Source organism: Aspergillus caelatus (genome assembly GCF_009193585.1).
Source record: "Aspergillus caelatus strain CBS 763.97 unplaced genomic scaffold BDV27scaffold_193, whole genome shotgun sequence".
In the NCBI taxonomy this organism is placed as follows: domain Eukaryota; kingdom Fungi; phylum Ascomycota; class Eurotiomycetes; order Eurotiales; family Aspergillaceae; genus Aspergillus; species Aspergillus caelatus.
In genome coordinates, this window is record NW_022475456.1 from 1 (window position 1) to 24,711 (window position 24,711).

Genomic DNA, 24,711 nt, shown 5'->3' on the forward strand with positions numbered 1-24,711 from the left:
GTGGTTTTTTTTTTTTTTTTTTTTTTTTGGAAATTGGTGCGGGTGGCTAATGGTTGGCAGGGCGCTTTATCTTCGGAATGATCCATATGAGACTTCGGATGCGGTCTTTGGAGTCAAGGATTCTCTGGTAGTGGATATCGGGAAGGCAGGTCCGGAGTATGCGAAGAAGTATGGTGTTTCGGAGGACCATGCTCTCCTTACCTACGACTTTGTCTTGGTTTCTGATTCCGAAACCAACGCTTTGCGCGAGCAGAACTCCAAGGTGGCGCTGGATAAACTGGGCCGCAAGGTGAAGATAGTGAACGGTTTGCCTGTGCCGGATCTGGATTAGTCAATAGACTTTTGGATGTGATGTGAGATGAATTAGTAAGATCGTCATTTATGTCGTTATGTACACTATCAATAGAACATGGTATTAATTGCCGCTACGAGGTTCAACCATGTCTCCGAAATCATCCCCATCGTCAGCGGGCAGAATTGCGGGGGTATTGGCCTCTTTTAAGCACCGCAGTCCCTCGCCGTCCTCCAGCCAGCCGCCGACCTTCTCCACCCCCTCGATATACTCCGCGCCAACCCGTAAGTTCAAGCTTGCACTGAGCGCTCGTTCAATCCGGGTTTCACGGGTCTCTGAGATGAGGACTCGGAAGACATGCGCAAGAAACCCGCTCAGGATATCAACACTCCAGTTATCTGGGACAAGCCGGAGGACCTCGCCCACATCGAACCAGGACGCAAATCGTGCCAAGAGGTCACTAGTTCGTTCGATGCATTCCGAGGGGTCCTGGATATGTAGAAACTCATCAAGCAAATGCCTGAACAGCTCACTTTGGTGTGACCGGTCAGCAAACTCTGTCGAAGTGTTGGCCGAGCTGGTACTCCGAGGACCGCCGAATAGGCAGTATCGAACTGCAGAGTCGTAGTCGCCGAGGCCATGGGTAAGAAGGTGCAGGGCTTCCCGATGACGGCCCTGGAGCCCATCAAGAATAATAGACTCCGATACGAGTTCGTTTTGGAATGGCTCAATCCGTGCGAGGACAGCAGGAATGGAATACGTTAATTTAGGGGACGGGACCGACGAGAATTGACTACTACCGCCTCCGCCAAGCAACTGGAGAAGCCGAAGTCGCGATTGCCACCAAGGTTCAGAGGGCGTGTTTTCGTGGATAAAGTTCATATACGTCGGTTTCGGCGGCTGCAATGCACGGTAAGTCGAATATGATTCCGCAAGCGATGACCGAGCAGCAGGAGAGGTCTCAAGAACAGAGAGCACAGTATCAAGATAATATGAAAGGAGGTCATCTGCGTATTGGGTATACTAGTTCAAGAGTCAGTAGAGAGAGGGTTAAACAGGGAGATGGGGTAGAACCAACATTCTTTGAGAAGACCAGGTGCTCCAAGTAATCTTGAACCGCGTTGGGCGCTCGTTCCTTGAGCAAGCGGACAACATCTACAGGGTCTAATTTGACTCTGCTGGTATTGTCCGCAAAGACTTGTATACCAAGACTGGGGTTTCGCTGGGCCAACCAAGCACCATATTCCTCAACAAGCTGTGCATCTTTGATCTTAACCAAATACCTGCGCATCTGTGCCTCAACGCCAGAGGCGGTGGTCTCACCCCCAGAATCTTCCTCCCCTTCAATGATCCGCCGCCACGTCTTGAGTACGTTACGGGACATCTTCTGGCTCTGGTACAAGCGACTCAGGAGAAATAGTCGCTTGTAGTTTTCCAGAAGCGCTACTGCCCGGTCAAAGTTACCCTTCCAATTGTCCACTAGCCTATTTAACTCCGTACGTGTTCGTGAAGAAAGGCGGTGTTCCGTAGGTATATTCGAATCTTGTTCTAGTAGCAGATGCAGGAGGGCCGCATCGACGCTATCGAATATGTAAGTGTCGTCCGTAATGCTGCCATATCCTCGTTTTTGCTGCCAGGCAAGTAGGAATCGCTTGATCATATTCAAGATTCCACTATCAAAGACGTCCGGTTCTTTAGAAGCCTTTACACTATCCAGGCGCTTAAGGTACGCCTCTGCAACCTCTGCCAGGCCTCCATGAATCCAGATGCCCTGCGGTCCTTGCAAAACTTCTTGGCGCAAAAGGGGGACCAACAACAACGCCACTCGAGGGTCCAGCTCCCCGGTAATGAGTGCTTTCTCTGTAGCATCGATCGTCGCTCCATCCCTGACAGTCGGGTCCATGGAGACCAAATCGCCAAAGAGGAGTAAACTGGATTTTTGCTTTACGTAGTTCAAGCCCAGGAACTCAGCCTCAGACTTGGGCTCTGCTTCTTGTACCATTTTGATAATGTCCATAATCGCATCACGTCTCAAAACACTGTGGCCGTTCTCCTGCGATTCTCGGGCACTTTGAAGCGCATCATTCAGTTGCGCGGTCAAAGGGTTCTTCACGACCCGCCATATCTGATTACCACTCCACAAAACAAGGCTGCTTTGGGTTTTGCCCAATTCACGCGCGAATTTAGCCTCGTCGGTATTTCGCTCAGCTTCCCAGTCGGGGGTGTCTTTCTTCGTTCCTTCGGTGTCTATTGCTTCCTGAGATTCGAACAGTTCCTTTTCTTTCTGTAGCTGCTCTATCGATGCCTGTGTCCTCGGGTCGGTTGCAGGTATGTGTGGTGATAGTGATGGTGTTCTCAATCGGACCATCTGCAGCAGGCCTCTCATCTCGCTTACTTCGAGCTGGCTGGGGGAGAGTGTATGGAGAAGTCCAACATGAGATGGCTGCGTATCTTGTAAGGAAGGTATCTCTACCCAGCTTTTGTGGTTGTCTGCATTGCCGGGGTCGACATCCCAAAGTTGTACCTCCAGGAACTTGCGTAACTTTCCGTCCTGGTCGGCCTCTATGACTGCAAGAATGAGATCCTCGCGGGTGTCGTTGGGTGCTCCAATAAGGTTATTTTCATTGCCTTTGTCAATGACAACAGACTCCGGGTACCTGTGAAACGTGATTGTTCCGCGGACCACATCACCGTCCACGTTGACAAACATTCCAACTCCTGGTTCTGCCGTATCGGTGCCCCTGACCAGCAAAAACTCAGATGAAGTCGGAGAAAGAATATGTGGCTTTAATTGTGTCGACGGTTGCTTTGGCAATGGCGGAAGCGGTTTTGGATCCTCACGAGGACTAGACAGCGAATCGCGCGATGGATGCTCCGATGATGCCCTTGGCGAAATACTATCACCTCGTTCCTTCGAGCGTGAACGGGTGGGCGTCCCGGAAGTGGAGGAGAGTTCGGGTGTTACAGAGCTCGAACGATCTTGTGAAGCTGATCGTGCATTCGACTGAAGCATCCCGGCGAGTGTATTCAAACTGGGGCTTCTGCCATGTGCATGACCCTCCGCAGAAGAGCTAGGTGACAACGAGGCGGGTGGCATATCTTCCACTTGGCCAGACGCTAATGCTTCATCGAAGAAGGACATTGGAAAGAGAGGTATCTTTTGCTGGTGTTCCACATCTAGCAGGGAGTATGAGCGAGCATCTGCAGCACAGGCGATTATGCCTCTTCGTGATGCTGTTAAACATCCCGGAAACTCAATGTTTCGCACCAGTCGAGCATCGTCACCAATCCGCACAAGCATCATTTTGTTCTGCGTTGCAATCATTACAACCGGTCTCTCCGGCTCATCCATGGATGCATTCTGGTCAAGACCCCCGATCCAACAACAGTTGTTAACCTTCGTATTCTCGCGGAATGCTGGGCTGAGCTCTGGTAACAAGTAGAACGTAGCCGTTCCATTGCAGAGAATACAGGCTTTGTTCACGGATGGAAGAAGAACAATTTGCTGGATGCCTTGCTGCCTGTTCGTTACTGAAGCGGTCTTGGAAAACGGAATGGGCAATCTCGAGGCTAAAATGAAGGACGGCTCGTTGGTGCCGTCCGATGGATCGGGCGGAAGGCAGACAAAATGTAAGATCTCGGCAGCGGAGGTTCCGATATAGAGGTTGTCATCTGTCAATGACAGTTAGCGCATTCAATGGGATTGTCCAAGCGATGTAGTTTTGAAGCAGACATACTCCAGTATTCAACGCAGGTGATATGGACATCAGCATTGGGGTCGTCGGCCGTTAGAGGTACTTGATCGAAAAGAGGTCGTAACATATAAGGTACGGCTTTCGGCGGAGTGATCTTCCGCTTCTTGCGGGGAGTGGTGCCATCGTCTTCCGACACCATAATGAGGCCCGCTCTGGTGTCACGATATGAGATGGTTCCTGACAACCTTAAGGCTTCTGAGGGGAAACGTCGGAAGCTTTGGAGGTGATGTCCTAAAGTGGCTTAAGAGTGGGCCAAAGCCGGGGCTAGCTTTTGCTGACTCAGGCGCCCCCAGTGGAGTATTTTCTTGCCTCTAGTATCAAAACTTGCTCTCCACCATATCAAAGTATGCTTTGCTTCTTATTATATAGTTAATTAGGAACACAGTTTAGGCCACTCAACTATGCAACTGTCCGTCCCTTGTTATCAATTGTATTGTCTCGGTTATGGGCTCTTATAAGCACCATGCTAAGTGTGTACAACATCGCTTGGTATATCCTACAATGTCTATGGAAAATTGTGAATTGAAATGAACAATGTTTGCAGGTGCCAATTGAGCAACTAAGTATGCATGAAACAACAATAATATGGATAGATATTCAGTGCCAGCGCCATTAATCAACAAGAGGTTTTATATGACATGTAAGACTGTCTACTACGTGTCCCGCGGCACATGTCATGTAAATCTAAGAAAAGCAGTAGCTTACGCGTTCGGATCATCGTCGGGCCGCCCGGAGCGTCTCATGTCTCCGCATCGCATACTGTATTGTTACTCAGGGTCTCTTCTTCTCAGAAGTGGTGTTGACGTTCTTTTGATTTGGTGGGGCTGTCGTTCAAGATTCAATGTACTTGTAATAATCTATAAACATTCCCAAGGATGGATTCTTTCGCGCTTACGGAGGGCATTGTGCCTGATTCAAACAATCAAGATGGCCACGATGCCGAAAAGGACAGCAGTGGAAAGTTGCCCGAGGGGGCTAACAAGTTCCAACGCGCTATTGCGGCTTGGAGAGGTACCTTTCCTAGAATGACATATTCTGACGTACCCAGTTTGGAAACTAACTTGTCGGCTTTAAACAGGCATTGACCTGTCCAATACGATCGCGAAGTTAGATTCGACTGCCTCCGACATTGTCGCTCAGCAGCGCGATGCCCTCGTTCAAAGGAAGGATCTCGCCCAGAAGACGAAGGATTTTCGAAAGCTGGATGACGCGACCAAGCTGGCGGAATACAAGGGCCTGTTGAAAGGTTTGTGCCGTTCCCTACGGATCTCGTTTCGACACTGGCGGGCTAACGGATCTATGACCAGCGTACCAAAGCTTTATCGACGTCTTGACGAACCAAGGGAAGGCCTCTTCCAACGCTTTCTTACAGCTATACTCTTCATTGTCAGAGGCTCCTGACCCTTATCCACTCCTCGAGGCATCCATCGACTCTCTCGTTCATTCCGAAGAAACCGTGCCCAAATTAACCTCCGAACGGAATCAACTACAGAGCAACGTGGACCGCCTTACCTCCCAATTAGACGATGCCGAGAAGCGGCTGGAAGAAGAACGGACTGCAAGAAAGAAGTTGGAGGATAATCAGGAATCAAAGATTAAAGAGATTGAGTCTTCTTGGTCGGCCGTTTTGTCGGAGAAATCGAACAATTGGGCCGCCAAGGAGAAGAGCTTGGAAGAAAAGGTAGAGAACCAAGAACGCTTGATTAAGGAACTCAAAGCGAGCTACGAGGTTTCACAGCGGCTGGGCCAAGAAGAGAGTAGTGGTGATGGCCACCAGCAAGGAGGGGCTACCGCTGCGGAACTGGAGCTGGTGTCAGCCGATCTCGAAAAGACTAGTCTTAGGCTGGCAGAGGTAGAGGCACGGAATGAGCAATTGAGACTTGAGCTGGCTCAAGTTGTCTCACATTCGCAGCCAGAACAAACAACATCCGTTGAAGAAGACCCCGCATACCTTCGCCTTCAATCGGAGAACTCTTCCCTATTGCGCAAGCTGGATGCAGCACGGTTTGACAAGGAGTCAGAACGGCATTCTTGGGAGGCCAAGATATCGCAATCCGAGAGACATGGCGCCAAAGTTGCCGCTGAGAGAGATGAGCTACGAACGAGATTGGAAAAGGTCGCAGATTATGAAGATATCCGCCGGGAGCTGGAGATGATAAAAGTAGGTGGTCATGCCCTATTTCTCGGATGAATGCTAATAGCCGTCTATAGTCTATCGAATTTTCTGCCGGTGACGATGATGATGCCCGGGACTCTACAGATGATGCCGCGATCGCCGCCAATGGCACTCCCTCCAAGGATGGTGCAAAGAACAGTTTAGAGCAGCTTTTGATGTCTAGAAACAAGAAGCTCACGGATGAACTCACTATTCTACGGGTATCACACCGGGACCTTCAGGGCCAACTCGAGACCTTGCGTGAAGATCTGTCAACGACTAAGGAGGAGCTTGAAAAGTCCCAGAAACTCTCTACTACTCTTGAGAATGATCTCCTTCGGGTGCAGGAAGAGGCAGCGAATGTTTTCCCGTCATCTGCGATGTCCGTGGCAGGCACCTACACATCTAGGCACCCCTACTCTCGCCGGGGAGGTACGTCGCCGACATCATCAATCATCTCGGGCTTTGATCATTCCTCTGGGTCTTCCAACACTATGGATGCCATTCGAGCCGGAGAACCCGTTGGGGGCGGCTCAGGCCTGTTGCCGATGATCCAGGCACAGCGAGACCGGTTCAAGAAAAAGAATGCGGAGCTAGAGGAGGAGCTCTCAAAAATGTACAACACAGTAAAGTCGCTTAGGCAGGAAGTTTCTACCCTTCAGAAGGATAACCTCGGCCTGTATGAAAAGACACGATATGTGTCAACGTACAACCGTGGCCAGGGGGGCTCCTCTTCTGCGAGTGCCTACGGAAACAAGCCAAGCGCATCCTCCGTTCATCTGTCTGCGGACACGCCATCGGGGCTGTCACTTGATCGCTACCAATCTGCTTATGAAGCCCAGATTTCGCCGTTTGCTGTGTTCAAGGGCCGGGAATCTGTACGGGCATATAAACGCATGAGCCTCCCTGAGCGGGTTGTCTTCTCTCTCACCCGAATAATTCTGGCTAATCGGACCAGCCGGAACCTATTTGCGGGGTATTGCTTCGCCATCCATATTCTTCTGTTTGCTATGTTATACATGATGAGCACGATGGAAATAGAGAAGCACAGCGCAAGCTTAGGTGCTGCTGCTCTGGCTGGTGGAGCCGGCAACATCCATAGTAGCGGCCAGCAATTAAATGGGGATGACTGGCAACAAGAGGGTTTTCATCATGGCGGATAGACTGTGGGCTGGACTATCACAAATTTCCTGGATGCGATTTCACCTTTGGTTGATTTGCGGGAGTTGGCGTCTACCGGCAGTTGATATTAAGAATGTACTATCCATCACTCTATATTTCAGATTAGCTCTGCAGGCAAGAAGTTAGACTACTATCTAAATACCCTTTTTATTCCCATAGCTGCACACATCTTCAATTGCGAGAGATAGTTCACAACTACCTAAGATAGTATCCCTCTTGAAAAGTTTATTACCAGTCTTGTGCAGAGTAATAGATAATCTATCGACTATCGATAAGTATCTCTCAATAGCCTTCAGCTATATTCAGTTACTAATAACTATTATAAAACCTTATACTTGAAGATGTTAGTACATATGATCATAGGGTGTGGAGAACTGGGTGATTAAGGGTGAGCGAGTGGGTGGGCGGATGGGTGAGTTGATATTTAGAGAACTTTTTGTAGTATAAATAGAATCAGGGCTTATGCTTCGGGGTGCTCAGAAGCGTAGGGAACATGTAGAGCCTATGCTATACGCTCTTGACTGCGTCCACTGTGGTGCTACGTGTCGACGAAACCCAACGGTGCAAAAGTTGTATTAGTGGTGTTGACCGTACTAAGGTCGGACGTGTCGCGGAGATGTCCGCCGGTATGCTGCTACGCTTTTATAAGTACATATGCCAGGGATTCTATATAACTTCATTGAGGAGCTTACAAATCTATTTAATGGTGGTCCTCTTTCCTAGAACATGAGCGGAGGAACAATTACTGTGAAGAGTGGCGTATGACTCACCGCTCCAACTATTTGTCCTCACAGATGACGCCTACTATGTACATGTGTCCAACTTCGCTAGTAGTTCGTTATTTATGAGAGGCTGTGATGGCACAGCCGCAATCCACTAGTTAGCTGATGCGGAATAACCTCGCCATGGTGAGCTAGTAGCGTTTTGGGCATGTTGGGCATATATCGCTGATAATACGAGGCTGCTTTAACATACTCTGGGACCCAAGGAAACATCACTTTCTAGTATAGCGTTCAAGAGGACATGGAAGGGCTTCGTGCAGTATCTTACCCAATCGTTGACGAAGCTGCACTGTCCTCTACTACCATACACCCAAGCCCAGAAAAGAAACAGAGCCCTTCGCCTCCATTTTCGACCGGCGCGAGCATTTGTATGCCATCTGCACATATACATCCAGCAGGAGTCAACTTTCAGTACAAGTTAATCAAGCCACATGAAGACCTTTACGCCTATTTGGAAGTTGACCTTACGACGCCGAAGCTTAACCGGATTCACCGATTCTTATGGTTAGCTGGCTTACCTCGGCCAGCTCGGCCACTACATCGACAAAAACTGATGAACCGCTCGATTACCTTGACTGAATCGCCTGATGAACATTTGGTTTGGCACCAGGGTCAGATTTTTATCAAACCCATCCCTGAGTATCTTCTTGATCATGGGTTCTGGATGAAAGAGCTCTGCCCCCACCTAAATCTACACAGCTCCGCGTGCGGACTGCTTTTGTCTTATGCCTGGCTTATCAGCTCAAAGTCCGACTTCCAAATTGCTAAAGATGAACGAATTCTCAGTCCTGAAGTGACCTGGACTGCATGGGTATCATTTGTTCGAGACTTCTTAGAATGGACTGGTGACACTGGACTTGGTCCGTACCCTATTACATGTGTTAATGAACGCTACCAGTATGGAGAACTACGCCTCACGCGGCTTAATTCTCTGTACAAATTCACACCATCGACATTCTCAGTACGCAATTTTATTTTTGGCTTTATGTCAAGCTCAACATGGTATCGTGCCTTTTTTGAACGAAATTTCTCGTGGATCTTCGCTGCTCTGGTTTACGTATCAGTTCTGTTGTCGGCAATGCAGGTTGGCTTGGCAACCAGTGAGCTGACGGAGAATTACAACTTCCAAAGATTTTGCTATGGATTTGCGTTGGCTTCTATCATATCTACGCTTATTCTTGTAGGGATGATTGCCGTGTTTTGGGCGTCTTTGTTCTGCTACCATCTTTGTCTGACAATCGTATACCACAGACGGGTTCAGAGGGAGAGAGAAGGTTAGCGCAACTACGGCGTGTATGCGGTCTACAATGTAATTATTTACAACGATTTCTTGAGCAGAAAATACCCAGGCTGAGATTATCAGCATCGTGTTTTAAGGCAATCCAGGGGTGGCGAAGAAAGGTGCCCGACTTGCTGCTAAAGTACGAGCTACACCGCCACTGAGGAGTCAGCCTTGTTTGATTCGATGTAGACACTAGAATCAATGACATATATCCGTTCTTCTACTCTCTGGACTCTGTAGGTAATAATCTGCTCTTCGGACCCGGAAGCCATCATCATGTCTGATAACGCAGGACCAAAACGGCTACTCGGAGTGGAAGATGATAATGGGGTCCATCCGAAGCGGGCCAGGTGCGATGATCCTTCGATCGGTCACTGGGATAGTATTCAGGCTCTCTCTCTCAACACTTACGAAACAATCAATTCCCAAATCCAGAATAATGCTACACAGGGAGGTGATTGTTCCAACAGAGCTTCCGCCCAGCACATGCAGAGTAGTTGCCGTTCTCCACGCTTTGATGGAATCTGCCTAACTGTTGAGATAGATATTCTTCCACCACTTTTCAATGTCCAGAAAAGTTCCTCAACAGACGATCTAGTCCAGTCCTCTGACCTCAGACCCGAGTCCCCACATAACCCTCAGGAGGATATCTGTTTTGGAATGGTGCGGAATAAGTCACTATCCTTTTGCTCCGGCTAGGTAGCTGGTCCGTCCCCGGGGTTTCTAATGAAGTATTATAGTTAAGAGATATCCAAATTCGGATCGAACACATCCGAGACAACAGACCTATTCCACCGGATGAAATTGCAAAGGAGGATGTCTTCGCTTCTCTTGAGCTTAACATCCAGAAGGACCGGTGTGATATTCTAGTAAACGGAGTCCGCATTGCTACAATGAATAAGAAGACACACATTGTGCTTAAGGCCCTCACATTTGTAGGGTCTGTTACATGGACTGGCCAAGTACCACGATCGGAACTCTGCCAGAAGTTGGCCGCAGCAGCAAAGTCCTCGGCCATAGGCCCATCGAAAATAACCTGTGGAATGTCGATACTTATCTTTGGTCCTCCATCTGTAGCAGAGACACTTGCAAAGGAGCTAGGCCGCTACCGCTTATTTCTGCAACACCCTCAACCGATGCCAATGCATGCTGTGTATAAAAACCCTCAATACCTAAGCATAGTGGCACCTTCATTCAACAACGGCGCCATACTGCCTCCCATTTTGACGGAGTGTAGTCAGCTAAATACGAATACGTCGGATGATCTTGATCAGGATAAGATGATTAATGTCCATACCGTAATGGATGATCTTCCCAATCCTGATTATCTGGAAGAAGCTGATATTCACGGAAGTATCAGGACTGATCTGAAAGGGTGATGATCTCCTTCCAGTACTACTTGGTAGCGACTAAAGCTATCTCCAGGTATCAACGAAAAGCAGTCGATTTTGTCATCTGCCGTGAAACAGCTCAGACTGGAAAACAGATAAAGCTATGGCTCCCTGAAAGTTCGGGTCCTACAAAGCTAGTGTAAACAAGCCTCTGCAGTATTACAAAAAGCAACTAACTTGTGGAAACTAGATACCAGCATATTATCACTGGGAAAAGGAGTCCAGAAGCCCTAGATATGCTCGGCGGCATTCTTGCAGACGGCATGGGTGTGGGTAAGACTTTGATAATGATTGCTAGTATTATTGCCGGTTTGTCTCGCTTGACAGATATATCGAGGGAGGAGTTATTATCAAATCGCAAAGTTGGAAACGTGCCGTTGGCCACTGTGTCCTCAACTCTGGTAATTGTGCCTACCCTCAGTGAGTATGCCTTTCTGAACCACAGTGTATACCACCGGGCTAAGAATTTTAAAGAATTGGTCAATGGTTGGATCGACGAAATTCATAAGTAGGAAGCTATTTTCAATGCTCTAAATTAACCGGACTGACGCATGTAAAGACACGTTAGCCCTGGGACCCTGTCATACTATGTATACCATGGCCATGCTCGAACCCTTCCGCCAACTCCGCCTCTTCCATACCATATAGTCTTCTCAACGTATCCTACAGTTGCATCAGATTTCAAACGAGGGGGAGGTGTTCTCAATCATTTTCACTGGAATCGATTAATACTTGACGAAGGTACCCTCCATCATCTCCATCCGCCTGGCTCACCCCCCCACCACCTCCCCTGATCAGCCGATGCTAAGGCGGTAATAGCTCATCAAATACGAACCATGAATGCAAAAAAATTCAAGGCTATAACCAGCCTTTCAGCCTCGATTCGATGGTGTATGACAGGGACACCTATTAATAACTCACTAGATGACTTATGCGCATTGATACGATTCCTTCGTGTCCCGCTGCTGGAGGATGCTAAGGTGTTTCGAAAACATATTTCTCAGACACGCAAGAAAGGCGGCTTATACAAACCAAACTACCGCAATCTCAAGCTCCTCCTCGGGGCAATATGTTTGAGACGTAACACTTCGAGTGTGCTTACTTCTCTCTGCAGTACCTCTGTAGAGCATCGTCCATGTCTCTCGGGGGCAGAACGTAATGCTTATGATAAACTTGCCATCGCTTGTAGCGAATCTATTAAAGCAGCTGCAAGTGGCCCCGCAACAAAAGGAGGGAATAAGTTGATATTAATCTCTATCATGAGACTACAAATGTTCTGCAATACAGGGCTCGCTATTCCTGTGAATTATAGAACCGAGGACCTCGAGGAAGATCTTTCTTTCGGTACATCTGTCGATTCTCTACAGCAATATAGAGATACCACTTCTTCGGAATATAATTCTTCTGCATCATATTCGGATAGCGATGATGACCACCCCTCGAGGAAATATCGTGCCTCCTGCGGTCAATCATGGAAATGGCAGGGTTGTGCTCATGGGATCTCTGATATGGACTGTGTTGGAGATCAACCACAGGAACTTTCCAACCTCACCAATTCAGCTGAAGAGGATATGATGCAGGATGTACAAACTGCGAGCGAATACAGCTCTGAGATCGCTCTCAATATCACTCGTTCAAATGCATACCCCTCTAAACTCGTCCATTTGCTGGAGGATATAGAGAGGCATTATTCGGAAGACAAAAGGTAATAATATCCGATATAAAAACCGTACCTGCTAACAACATCGAATTTAGTATTGTATTCTCTGTCTGGAGACGAACACTGGATGTTGTGGGCAACATGTTCGACGAGAACAGTGTTCGTTTTATTCGGGTAGATGGCGGCATGGATCTGTCGCACCGAGAGAGTGCATTGATGGAGTTCCAAAAAAATGCTTCTGTCCGGGTGCTTCTAATGACCATAGGAACTGGGGCTATTGGGTAAGGGCGCAAATTTTATTTCTGCCGCCTTGCTTCGTACGAACTTTGAAAGTCTCACAATCTTACAGACTTAACAATCTATGTGTTGCAAGTCGGGTCCATATCCTCGAGCCGCAATGGAATCCATCCGTGGAGGACCAAGCGATCGGTCGTGCACTGCGTCTGGGACAAGAGAAAAAAGTCCGTGTGATTCGGTATATAACTCAGAAGACAGTTGATGAGGTAAGCTGCATTCTAAGTTTACCAGCACAAGAAACTCATAAATTTGGTGTGGGAAACAGTTCATAGAATCTCGCCAGATATCGAAACTGAAACTCTCTTTGAATGGCGGCCTGCATTCCTCCGACCAGAAGATTTCCGAAAATGAAAGGAGGACCGCTTACCTCCGCCATATTGGCAATCTAATCGAGTCTACTGTCCTGGTCAGGAGTATTAGTTAGGATGTCTTTATATGTTTTGCACTAGTTATATGGGAGCGTATTTAGGGTCACCCTTGATAGATGTTTTTACTTTCTCGTCTTGATACTTTGTTACAATCAGGTCTGAAATCCACCACAATGCAGATGCATATCAAGTATCACCGCCATCTTGGTCTCTCAGCAACGATGTCTCTCCACGATGGAAGCCTATACTAGACATACTAAGCCCGCATAGTTTCAGGAAGTCCTCAAACGGCGGCAGAGACTTTCCATCACTAAGAAAAAGGTCCGCCTTCTCCCCGAACTGGGTTTTCTCGCACGCAATCCCGCCATCATGAGCCGCTTGCAGTTTTTCCGCCATCATCGGTTGTATGCATTTCCGGCCCTTCTTGGTATTGAAATGAGAGCGTAGTTTATCCTCTCGCTTGAAAGATATCCCACAGCCCCATGTCATTCCGTCCTTCAACCGGCCAGAACACTTGTATTGTTTATCCTCACTGTGGATGCTCTGATGGCGATCATGTTCCCATTTGCGCTTGAACTGAATATCGCATATAGGACATTTAAACGGCTTTACGCCACCGTGAGAACCTCTAATGTGCGTATCCAAGTTGAATCTTGTGGTGTATTTCTTGTCACATAAAGAACACCCAAATTCTGCTTCATTCTTAACTAGCTTGGCAGACACCTCTTCGGGAACGTCAGGAAATTCTTCGCCGTCCGCATCTTCAAAATGGTCAATGGCATGACTTGCAAGAAGATGATCCTTCAATTCATCGTATGTCGTGCAACCGAAAACTTCTGTCGGGCAGCCCTTGATGAAGCAGAGAAAGGGCCGATTGTGCTTAGCAGTGTGGGCATCACGCTGGTCGGCAGACTTGAACCCCTTGTAATAGTAGTAGCAATTCACTCTGGAACATTTGAACCAATTCATGCCATAAAAGCGTTGCAGCCGTCTTGCATCAGCCTCGCAGAGGGAAGCAGTGTGCATGTTCTCCAGGACAGATCTTATTTTAAGGGTTACCTGGGATAAGTCGAGAGCCTCATCTGGGCTCGGTCCCAATCCATTTATCCCGGATTGTCTCTTAGCCCAGCCAACCGCTTGTGCAATCTCATTGTAATCTTTCGAGTTACTGAACGGCGATAGGGTCTTATGGACTCTCTGGAGGTTTTGAAGGGGCTTAGATGTCGATACCCAACGCAATTTAATGAATTTCTCGAGAGTCACTCGCAGGTCGGATATTTTATCTTTGAATTTTAGTTCCGGAATTCCTTCTTGCAGATGTATAGCCCAGCAAGCAGATGCATAGTCATAGAAGGGATGAGTCCCACTGAGGATATCCGACTTGACATGAACCTCGTCCCGCTCTGAGTCCACCTGCGGGAAGGATAGGTAGGAGAGACTAAGCATAGCAAGTGAGTAATGTGCTTCTTGAGTATTCACGAAATTCTTGTTGATTAGGTATCTAATCCCTGCGGTTAGCACAATATGGCATTGTAGCTATGGAACATACTCTCGTGCGGTCCCGTGAACAAGAGCGACAGTATCGTCGTCCTGTACCTCGACTAGAGAAGCGAATAGCCCTTTTGGAGTATCTAACAATTCTTTGTCATAGTTAATGTGCTGATTATCCAGGTCGATACAAACTGCTCCTTGTATTTCACGCCACTGTAGTGGCCGGCGGGCACAGACGATCCAACCTAGAATGTGCCGAATATGATTCACAATATGGTCACCCCTGGATTCGAGGATGCGATCACGAATGCGTTCATAGCTTTGGTATATTGGTTAGCTACGGGGTTTGAAGAAATAGGAAGGCACTGACACATGATCCAATTTTAATGGCAAATTAGCAGGGTGTAGTTCCCTCCGGAGGACTTCTCGACTGGGTAGATCTTCAAGATACTTTGCAAATAGTTCGGCGAAAATGAACATTCCTGAGACAGTCAAAACAGAGTCGAGGGACACTATAGCTCTGATTATCGGGTTTAAACTCACCCTGGGCCCGCACAAATATGATATGTTGAATGTTGTTGTTCTCTGTCAGTTGACCAAACTTGGTTTCTATCTTCCGGTGCCACAGACTAGCAAAGTCCCTGATGTCGTCGTTGTTCTCGTTAGTGATCCTAATTCCAGGAATATTGCGAAAGTCTTTAACAGCTATTCCGTCATCCTGACTGACAAATAGACACCTTATGGAGCCCAGTTCTGTGGAGGGTAGTTCTGCAACCTCCTGGAACCAGCTAGAAATCTCCTTTCTAGAAACAAGGTTGCATTCATCAACCCCATCAATGACAACATAAGTCTTCTCACCACTTTTCAGTGATGTCAACAACATTTCTTTGGCGAGAGTTGCCGAGCTGAGCACTGCGCCACTATTCACAGAAGCTTTTTCATGAAAGTATGGTAGGAGATGAGGATGTTGATTCAAAATTTGGGCCAATATAGATCTCGAAACACTCGTAAAGCTGTTCCGTGATTCTTCGCCATGCTTGCAGTAAAAGAATGCAACAGTAGCACCTTCAATACGTCGAAGGGTATCAACTATTATTGAAGCCAATATAGTTTTTCCTTAAGTACAGGTCAGTATATATGGCATTCACACGTCTGATATTACGAAGCAGCCATACCTGCGCCGGGTATTCCGCTGAGCCAGAGAAGCGGGACTGTACAGCAATCAGGATTAAACCAGCTCTTTATAAGATGGTGGTCAAGAAGCCACCGGCCAGGATCTTTGCAAACCGATCTTGTCCTGCAATACTTATCTTGTTCAGCTTCGGTGTCAAATGGAGACAACCACTGCATGACCATTGCTTGACGACCGACGGCCTGATCCGTTTCAGATATCCTAGAATGCCTCGCTGAGTTGAGCGCCAAGACAGTTTCGAAATCTATAAAAGAGACTCCGCTCTCAACAGATCGCCTGTAGCGGGCGATGTTTTCTTTGATATCAACGATCTTGAGGGAGAAATCACTCCACGAGGCTTTGAACAGCTGTATCCATTCTATAATTACTTTAACTTCCCATGATCCAACCTTATTTGCAATGCACCCACCTCGTTGTTTGAGTTGTCGAATTGTTTCCGCATGGAACCACAGAATATCTTTGTAAATCATAACAAAGGCCTCTTTCAAATAGGGCTTTGACGCAAACAGGGGCTCGTAGCCCTGAACACGAGGTAGTACTTCTCCAATGTCTTGGTAAGCACCCAAAACGCAGTGGAATGCTTCAGGAAACCTGAACGCGGTCTATATCGCGTGGTGACATCAGCGGGTAGAGCCATAGACGCTGAAAAGGACCAACGCACACAAAGAACATATTTCATCGGACCCTTATAGCTTATAAGTACACATTGAGGCCACAGCAATTAGGGGACCTACCCATACGTAAGCCATGGCATGTTGATTACCAGAAAATATTTCGATTATGTTAGCGATATCTCCGAATTGCTGCATCGATAACAAGAACGGTTCGAGTCTCCGCATGTACAACAGTCTTTGTTTTTGTTCCTGCTCTAGCAGCATTTCGCTAATGGCACCATCAACCGTGGCATAGGTCGCACTTTGGAATTCCTTTTCCTCCATCTCGGTGAGACGCCCTGCCCGTTTCAGGTGATCTAGTTCAGCTATAATTTGACATATTAGTACACCACCTGCGTGGGTTTGAGAGAAATTCACGTATACCTCTCAAATTGCATCTCACCGGGTGCACGCCTCCTGGTATTGCTTCAAACGGCTTTGGTTGGGAATCAACTTGAGCACTGACTTGATTATAATTACCAGGAGTAGACCTCTGTGGATGTTTGCTCGTCAATTCGGACTCAGCACCCTCACCTGCTTTGCGAGGAGGGAACAGGATATTCGAGAGTTTATTGATAACTACATCACAGTGGTGAGATTGCCTGCTGAATTTCACCATATCGGAATGAGTAGCACTTATTGGAAAAGTTACGCGTCTATTTGTCTCAATGAATCTGCATGTTGCAGACGCTGGACTCACTAGAATTGCCGGCGGTCCCTGGCGACTTACGCGGCTGTCCACAGTCATCTGTCATTCGTTAGGATATCTTGACTGCACCAAGCTGTCAAGAACAGAGGCCGCTGACTTACGACAACCGTGGGGGATTCAAGCGTCTCATAGGCCCAGAACAATGTTAGATCTTTGATGCACGAGCTTGCAGAGAAGTCCTCATTGAGGCGACGGAGATAGTTGGAATTCCGGGCAATATCATCGACCAATGCCTCATTAGGATTATTCTGTACAATCGCTCTGAAGTGGCCTTGTTCCATGCCCAGATTTGGAACACCGAAAAAAATAGCACCGCGCACGACACTCAAAAGGGTCCTATAATCCTTGTCAGATGAAGAAGCTAGCTTCCGTAAGACCTCCTTGACAACGAGTCCGCCAAGACTGTGAGCGAGAAATGCAACAGGCTTCGCAGATGGGGAACCCCAGCCGTAAGCCAAGAGGTGGTTTATAAGATCGGCGGCGAGGTCGTGGATGTTCTGGAAGGACCGACTGTTGTCGAGTTTTGTGTCGTAACCGTATATTACTGTCCTGACGCCTCCCAAAACATCCGGTAACACGTCACGAATCCACATAAAGGTCTTGTCACTATTTTTCGGTTGCCATGATCCAAAAGGGTGGCTAGCAAGACCGGAGACAGCGATGCAACTGCAGACAATCAACCATAATCCGTTGTATATAAGGTGGGATAAACCAGAAGCTGTACTCATATGTATGGCTGAAAAACTTTGCATCATTTAAAGGAGTCATGCCCATGAAATGAGTATCCAATGTGAGGTCCGAGAGACCAGGGGGTTGGGTATGAATTTCAGAAGGAATATGCCACTCATTGTTGTATGCGTCGCGGCAGAGAATAGAAGGTGCGGTTTTGAACATGATAGTTGCTACCTTGGACTGCTGCAGGTTCAGAGTCGTGGCTAGAGAGAAGACGTGGACATGGTCAACGGGTACATCGCCGAGCCTCTGGCTAACTAGGTTGCCCACGTCCGACAGTTCTTTGACTGTGTTCGGTAACCCACGCAGTCGAAAAACTGTCTTGGACCACTGGTGTTTTTTTGATTCCATGGCTCCTCTCGTAGTGTTTGGGTAACGTCGGGTGATGAAAAGATGATATTGATGACAGCTTATAGCAAGGCTGCATACTAGTATCTATAGGCGCTTCCTTACCCCGCAAAAGGCCCCTGTCGAGTCTCTGTATTGATATCAATTGATAATCTGCATGAGAAGATTTACTGCCACTAAAAAAATAGTGCAATAGAAGTTTAGAAAACACTGTTATTCGCTCTTATCTGAACAGGTCGCTATGGGATGATCTATTAGGTAGAGGTCTCCTGTTCCCACAGTCACGTGTATAAAGTCGCCTACCCAATTTCAATTCATTTGAAGGGCGGTGCAAGAAGTGAGCCTGGGAAGGGCCGCTAGTACTAATATGGAAGGAGGATGCAAGAAGTGAGCCTGGGGAGGTCCACTAGTATGAATATAGAAGGAGGGTCCAATCATTGCATAACAACAGCCAACTATATTACGCTATTTTCTCCACATGTCTTGTGGTGGGCCTTTTTATGAGGGAGGACCCACTTACATACCCCACTTTGTAGTAGCTAGCCTCTAAAAAGATTTAGTCGTGGATTAAATTGTAAGAAGACTAGGCAATTTGCGAGCGAGCTAGTCCCCTTACAGTGGGATGTCAAAAGTTTGAAACTGTCCGCTTGACCGCCCTGCATACCGCCATCTTTCAACCCTACCAAATTCGGTGCTCGAACCTACACACGTCTATCTACACGTGGAATGATAAGGAGATAGGTGCCATTTGTTGACTTAGGTTACCTGCATACAAGGTATTAAGGCCCATGTGTAGAGTTTGCGAGATTTCTACCATACAAATTAATATAATTAACAAGGCGGTTAGACAAGGCAATAAATGGATGGTTTCAAGCTTTTGACATCCCACTGTATGCTTCCATACAGATAGATAGTCACATGGTAATTGTTGCTGAGAAAAGCTGGCCTTGCCTGCCCACATTCCGATTGCTGTTGCTCTCTCATACTTCTTGATGATAAGAGGGGTGGGGGGAGGGCTTACGATCTGTACCTCGAGACATGGCTGGTAACCATGAGCTTCGTAGCCATCTATGTAAGTGATGTCCTTGTTGTATCGTTCTCTTAGTTCCTCGATAAGGCTTGTCTGCCTAACCTTCTTTGGGGTAATTATTTGCTGACGGGATATGGTGTGCCTACAATTGTCGACATGAGTATTCCTGATACAAGTTCTTAGTACAAGCTCTTTTATGGGGCACCGCTAATTAATTTAAGGGTGTTAACATTATTATACTAGACAAACTGGTAGATATCTCCTATTCTTCTTAAGGCCGGCTTTTATGCTTACTTAGAAAGCTCAGAATACCGATATACGAATTCACTTTAAAGTTCCCCTCCCTTATGCAGTGAGACTGTGGTCTTATTACACTAGAAACCTAATATTCTTGTGAGAATTCCCAACTTTGGTGTTACCCCGCAGCAAAACATTTCAGATATAATATTTGCGTCCGAAATTCGGCTTCCTACTACACTTTTAGGCTGTAGCCGTGGGCATTTTTTTCTATACTACTATTTTGTCCCAGTCTCTATTATCCTAAGATATTGTAAAATTTTAATCTTCCGCTTTGTTGCGATTACAATACAGCCTATAAAATATACTGGATAGAGATTCTGACTTACATTATTGAGTTTATTGATGGAACTGATCTTCTTAACAAGGATAATATAGGAGAAGAACATAGACAATTCTATCTAGCTTTAAAATATGGGGATTCAAGGATATATATATTTCTGGATAAACTCTGACTCACCTTGAAGAGAATAGCTCGCCCCGAAACGTAACACAACAGCCCCAAGTACAAATATCTATGGACTAAAATGAAACTGAAGTGTAAAATAACTGTGATATCAACCAGACGAAGAGACTTCTTGCTGTAATCCTTTCCATGTAAAACCTCTAGATCCTTTCTTCTCTGTGGCCAATTTAGTTAATCACCGGAAGCATCCGTAAACAGCTGTAGGTTTTGCCTTCGATGTCCGAAAAGTTGCGAACGAGAGGTAGATAAGGTTATAAACGTGGATATCGTCCAACTGTGATATTGGGCAGAGATACTTCACTATGCAAAAACCGTCAAGAAGAGCTTACGGAGTATTATCTTTGCCTCAATTCAGGACTCTTGGCGATTTATACCCCCGAAACGGAAGGCTTGGTCATATACCGGTTCTTCCGTCTCTTGTGTCTCTGGAAAGATTTTCCAAGCTTATAAATGTTAAAATCGGAAATACCGGCAGGACATTTACGTTTTGAAGAACCTGTAGCTATAAATGCCCGTGTCCGCTCAGCTGTAGTTGAGCCACCTGTGTGAGCTCAGCTAAAGAATAGAAGTGCCCTCTCAGGCTTACTGCTTTACAGGACATATAAGTAAACGAAATAATCTCATATAACTTATAGATAAACTGGGTAAGTGTTACAGACCCTTGTATAATTCATTACTAATATCCAGTAAAGGACTCATGAAGAGATAAAGAGCTGAAGAAATATTGAAATCTATAGCCGGACCAGTCTTGGCAGCTACTGGGGATAAGGATCACAGAGATAAATCCAATCAACAGTCCAGACCTTCCAGCTCACTTCCAGAACCTCTGTTGTTTAATTTCCTGTATAGCTTTTATCATGCACGTGAATACAGAAGCGGGGTACCAAAACTACGTCCAGCACAAGTCTCTCCCTGACTACCTATACTCCAAAAGCTACTTTCTTCGGGATCTTATTACAAAATTTCTATAGATGGCTTTGTATAAAGACCATCTTTTGCAAAACCCTGAGTCAATCAGGGTATTGATGCTACAGCCCGCAGATGGCGATGCTATGATCGAAGTAAGAGTGACAACGGTGCGGCTTTCAGCTAAGCCGAAGTTCATCGCTCTTTCCTATGCATGGGCCAACCCAATTGACGAAGGATGCTCTTCATTTAATGAATACGACGTTGTCCAGTATCACATCTTATGTGGTGGAGGGCGTCTATCTGTCAACCAGAATCTCTAATAAGCCTTATGGCAATTGCGAGAGAAGCAAGAGTACTCATCGCTCTGGATAGATGCCACCTGCATTGACCAAGGGAATGACGAAGAACTAAACTGTCAGCTTCGTCTCATGCCATACATATATTGCCAGGCATCATGCGTGATGATTTGGCTAGGCAAGGCCGATGCAATGACCACGAAGTCAGCCGGGCACTAGGCAGCCTACAACGTGAAAGCACCTTTATGGACCAGTCTATGGCCCCTTCAAACAGTACTACAGATATTGCCAATACTATTCTTTACCAACAAAAACAAGCCCTTGCTATTCTTTTCCGACGGAAATGGTTCAATAGGGTGTGGACTTTGCAAGAGGTCCTATTAGCAACGAACACAAAATGCCTCTGCGGACCTCATGAACTCGATATCGGAACTGCCTGTATGGTTGCGGCTCTATTAGTCAGAAGTGTATCGAGTAACCGTGCGACTTCTGATATGTCAGGAGGCTTTGGTGAGCTTTCAATCGGTCAATTAGGCGGTGCGGCATGTATTTCAGCTTGGCTAGGTTTGACCTGGTCAGGATCTGGCTTCGGCTCGAGAGCACTACTCAGATATCCGAAGATCGATTTAAAAGAGGAAATCCCACGGAAATTGAAGTGGTTGGTTGCGCTGGAGCTGTTAGTCCATGAGTCACGTCAACGGAGCTGCAGCAAACTGGAGGACAAAGTACTTGCGCCCCTGGCTTTTGCTCTACGTGAAAATTTTGCTCCAAACAACCCAGATTTTCTGTCTTTGGCGACCGAGGCCCGTAGGATAATTGGCTATAGATTTCCCATAACAGAACTGTATTCTAAGTTCACACGGTTCATGCTTCACTCCATGGGTAACCTCGACATTCTCTCACGGACTCATAGAGATGTCATACCAACCGACACAACTGAAGAGCTCAAATTGCCCTCTTGGGTGCCCCAATTTCACCAAGCAGGGATGACATCTCTGATAGATGATTTGTTCTTCACTCAATATAATGCCGCAGAACATCTAGGCCCATACAGCGAATTTGAGCGTAAGCGGTTCTTAATCAGCTGCTGATATTTATTAACTAACCAGAAACTCCACAGATGGCTCAAGTAAGATGTTAGAGTTACCAGTGTGAGCAATCTTCTTCGGGCATATCGTTCAGATATCAAGTCATGCCGCGCCGTGTGACACCATACCTTCGTGGCTTTCTTATGTGCGCAATTTGTACCACTATAAACAACGAGTGGAATTGAACTATAGCAATGATCTTTCCTACGTTCTTGCCCAGAATTTTGAAGATCGGCTGGTGCACGGCGTTAAATGGGAAGCGAAAGAACAGAAATGGAGGCAGGAAATTCTTGGGGCACCATCTCAGCACATTTGCCCTGATCCAAATCAACACTCAGGTAGGTAGGTACCTGAAGTGTACACTACCGAGCCTCACTCGATTCCTCTGGAGATGAATCTTACATAAAAACTGATATCGTGTGTCAATAGGTATTGCAAAGAACAATGCGGAGGCTGTTTCGCTTCGATATATGTGGGGGGCACTTTATTGGTCTTGCCCCCATGACTGCCCAGGAATCGGACTACCTTTGCATTCTGCAAGGGGCCAGAATACGATTTATTGTGCGACAAACTGTGGAACGAAGCAAGTACACGTTGGTTGGCGAAGCATTTGCGGAAAGGTTCATGCATGGAGAGGTGAAGCGGCTTGAATTCACCGATCGAGAGATTATCCTGGTGTAGTGCGAAATTTGTCATGCACGAGGTTTCTCCACTGATACCATTATAATGTTGCAGTCTCAATTTTTCCGAGGTATATAGGGTTTCATCAGCAGGACGTTTGTCTTATTCTCCCGGAACTAGTTTATATTAGCTCTTCTCGTTTCCCTATCCTGACAATCAGTATCAACACCACAGCTTTATCTCCAGGAGAAGCCAGTCGTTTCACTTGACTTTGCTTATCGCTTCTTCCAAGAGGCAACGACTGTTAAATTGTCAAGCAAGATTTTGAGCGTTTATGGCTGAGGCCAACCAGCCTCAGCCTCTCGTCAGCCACCTACCCGATTCGGACCCTGGGCCCTAATCATGCTATCGCTTTGCTATACTAGGTCATATTGCGTGATTAAAGGCCGCAGCCTGATATGAGCAAAACACTCTTCATATTCATTGGATACAGAAATTAGACCCATCCTTCTTTCTCGTTGCAGACCCCTAGGTTCTAGGCTAGATTACCAGGCAGAACGCGTCCCCGTAGATCTGACATAAACGTATACTCAACGAGGCTTTTAATAATCACTGAAATTTCTTTGCTAATTCTACTCAAATGAGGTACTTGTTCCTTACTTATTGCCAGTAGTTCAAGATACAGAAGATATACCTTACTAAAACCAACAGACCTTTTTGGGATTTTAGGATGACGATTTATAATACTCATCCGATCTTTGCCTTGATTCGTAAAGTCCTGATATTACTACATAATGACAGTCCTAGCATAATGCACATTTAATTGGATAAAAGCTGTCATGTATATATAACCAAATTTTGCTTGAACTGGATGCTATTAAGAATCTTTGGGCTTCGATAATGGCTCTGCAGCTTCATGCCGTCGAAACGATCCTAGCTGTAGATGGTTGGTATACTAAATACCTATGTGTAGGGATGGTATGAAAAAGGAAGGCAGGATTTCTAGCATGGTTTCAACTTTAGTGTATAACTTTGAGCCTTCACTGTTCCTGTATACGATTTCTCTACCTCGCTAGCACTTTGGTGGAGACAACTTATGCCTAACACGCACAGAATCAAGCTATTGAGTGCTACCTAGAATGACAAACGTGGGCTGTGTGCTTCGCCCAGAATATCGGATGGAAATAAGCAGCCGTTTATATAGGTTACCGGGGTATTGTAAGTCTAATAGTGTGCGTATTGAGCGAGCTCGCGCGACTGCTGGGATATGGGTGATTGCTCACCACATCTATTGTGCACTTACCAAAGCTCGCCCGGGTGGCCACACTGGCCTTTTGGCCTCGTTTAAGCTACACGCCGGGGGGTTAGTAGTTGGGTGGGTAGACCACCAGCGAATCCCTCCTGTTGTATGTTTTACTTTATTTTGTTTGAAATGGGTATAGATAGAAAATAGGGATACAATCTCTATAGCTCCTTGTGAGTTCGATTACAGTTTGCCTATAGTACGAATGTATTAAATTCGTCGAACCTAGTCGAATCCGACCGATAAGCGGTTGAATTACTTCGGCTATCAATCGTATGGCTTCGCTGGGCCTACCAATGGAAATGGACTACTAGGTCGAGTATCCGCGTCGAATAGAATCGCACTAGATAGAATGTCGGAACGAATGGTATAAGAAGGCGCTCACTATCACCTGGGCTTTTTAGCCCTTTGG

At 46.5% G+C, this 24,711-nt stretch overlaps 7 protein-coding genes across 7 annotated transcripts; 5 read left to right on the plus strand and 2 right to left on the minus strand.

Moving 5' to 3' along the window:
* Positions 1–61: 61 nt before the first annotated feature.
* BDV27DRAFT_161213 (uncharacterized protein) lies at positions 62–331 on the plus strand (the record flags this gene model as incomplete). Its single annotated transcript, XM_032073179.1, has 1 exon — positions 62–331. A coding segment is annotated over one exon (270 nt), but the record flags the coding sequence as incomplete, so codon positions are not given.
* An 84-nt stretch (positions 332–415) lies between these two features.
* Positions 416–4,186, minus strand: BDV27DRAFT_161214 (putative TGF beta receptor associated protein 1; the record flags this gene model as incomplete). The annotated part of the gene is made up of 3 exons (XM_032073180.1): positions 416–1,315; positions 1,371–3,964; positions 4,030–4,186. 3 exons carry the CDS (start codon positions 4,184–4,186, stop codon positions 416–418), a joined length of 3,651 nt encoding a protein of 1,216 aa, XP_031923974.1.
* Positions 4,187–4,858: 672 nt separating this feature from the next.
* BDV27DRAFT_34154 (CCAAT displacement transcription factor COY1) lies at positions 4,859–7,554 on the plus strand. The gene is made up of 4 exons (XM_032076374.1): positions 4,859–5,058; positions 5,126–5,293; positions 5,355–6,208; positions 6,259–7,554. The coding sequence occupies exons 1-4, from the start codon at positions 4,923–4,925 to the stop codon at positions 7,363–7,365; spliced, it is 2,265 nt and encodes a 754-aa protein (XP_031923975.1). The 5' UTR covers positions 4,859–4,922; the 3' UTR covers positions 7,366–7,554.
* A 686-nt stretch (positions 7,555–8,240) lies between these two features.
* On the plus strand, positions 8,241–9,552 carry BDV27DRAFT_34159 (uncharacterized protein). Its single transcript, XM_032076375.1, has 2 exons — positions 8,241–8,292; positions 8,345–9,552. Exon 2 carries the CDS (start codon positions 8,408–8,410, stop codon positions 9,443–9,445), a length of 1,038 nt encoding a protein of 345 aa, XP_031923976.1. The 5' UTR covers positions 8,241–8,292; positions 8,345–8,407; the 3' UTR covers positions 9,446–9,552.
* Positions 9,553–9,691: 139 nt separating this feature from the next.
* BDV27DRAFT_167346 (DEAD/DEAH box helicase) lies at positions 9,692–13,220 on the plus strand (the record flags this gene model as incomplete). Its single annotated transcript, XM_032074457.1, has 11 exons — positions 9,692–10,111; positions 10,189–10,823; positions 10,874–10,978; positions 11,030–11,259; positions 11,314–11,347; positions 11,399–11,580; positions 11,659–11,730; positions 11,764–12,544; positions 12,595–12,780; positions 12,849–13,002; positions 13,080–13,220. The coding sequence occupies exons 1-11, from the start codon at positions 9,725–9,727 to the stop codon at positions 13,218–13,220; spliced, it is 2,907 nt and encodes a 968-aa protein (XP_031923977.1). The 5' UTR covers positions 9,692–9,724.
* Positions 13,221–13,350: 130 nt separating this feature from the next.
* On the minus strand, positions 13,351–18,292 carry BDV27DRAFT_148277 (uncharacterized protein; the record flags this gene model as incomplete). The annotated part of the gene is made up of 10 exons (XM_032070887.1): positions 13,351–14,649; positions 14,710–14,974; positions 15,026–15,137; positions 15,199–15,771; positions 15,831–16,205; positions 16,257–16,449; positions 16,582–16,826; positions 16,885–17,248; positions 17,311–17,875; positions 17,934–18,292. The coding sequence occupies 10 exons, from the start codon at positions 18,290–18,292 to the stop codon at positions 13,351–13,353; spliced, it is 4,350 nt and encodes a 1,449-aa protein (XP_031923978.1).
* A 3,153-nt stretch (positions 18,293–21,445) lies between these two features.
* BDV27DRAFT_161219 (uncharacterized protein) lies at positions 21,446–22,442 on the plus strand (the record flags this gene model as incomplete). The annotated part of the gene is made up of 2 exons (XM_032073181.1): positions 21,446–22,352; positions 22,408–22,442. The coding sequence occupies 2 exons, from the start codon at positions 21,446–21,448 to the stop codon at positions 22,440–22,442; spliced, it is 942 nt and encodes a 313-aa protein (XP_031923979.1).
* Positions 22,443–24,711: the final 2,269 nt, after the last annotated feature.

Excerpts from the sequence above, each read along its gene's own strand:
- BDV27DRAFT_34154 (XM_032076374.1), top strand. The coding sequence starts at position 4,923 with ATGGATTCTTTCGCGCTTACGGAGGGCATTGTGCCTGATTCAAACAAT. Across the intron at positions 5,294-5,354 it reads ATACAAGGGCCTGTTGAAAG|CGTACCAAAGCTTTATCGAC; the intron begins GTTTGTGCCGTT and ends ATCTATGACCAG. Across the intron at positions 6,209-6,258 it reads GGGAGCTGGAGATGATAAAA|TCTATCGAATTTTCTGCCGG; the intron begins GTAGGTGGTCAT and ends AGCCGTCTATAG.
- BDV27DRAFT_34159 (XM_032076375.1), top strand. The coding sequence starts at position 8,408 with ATGGAAGGGCTTCGTGCAGTATCTTACCCAATCGTTGACGAAGCTGCA.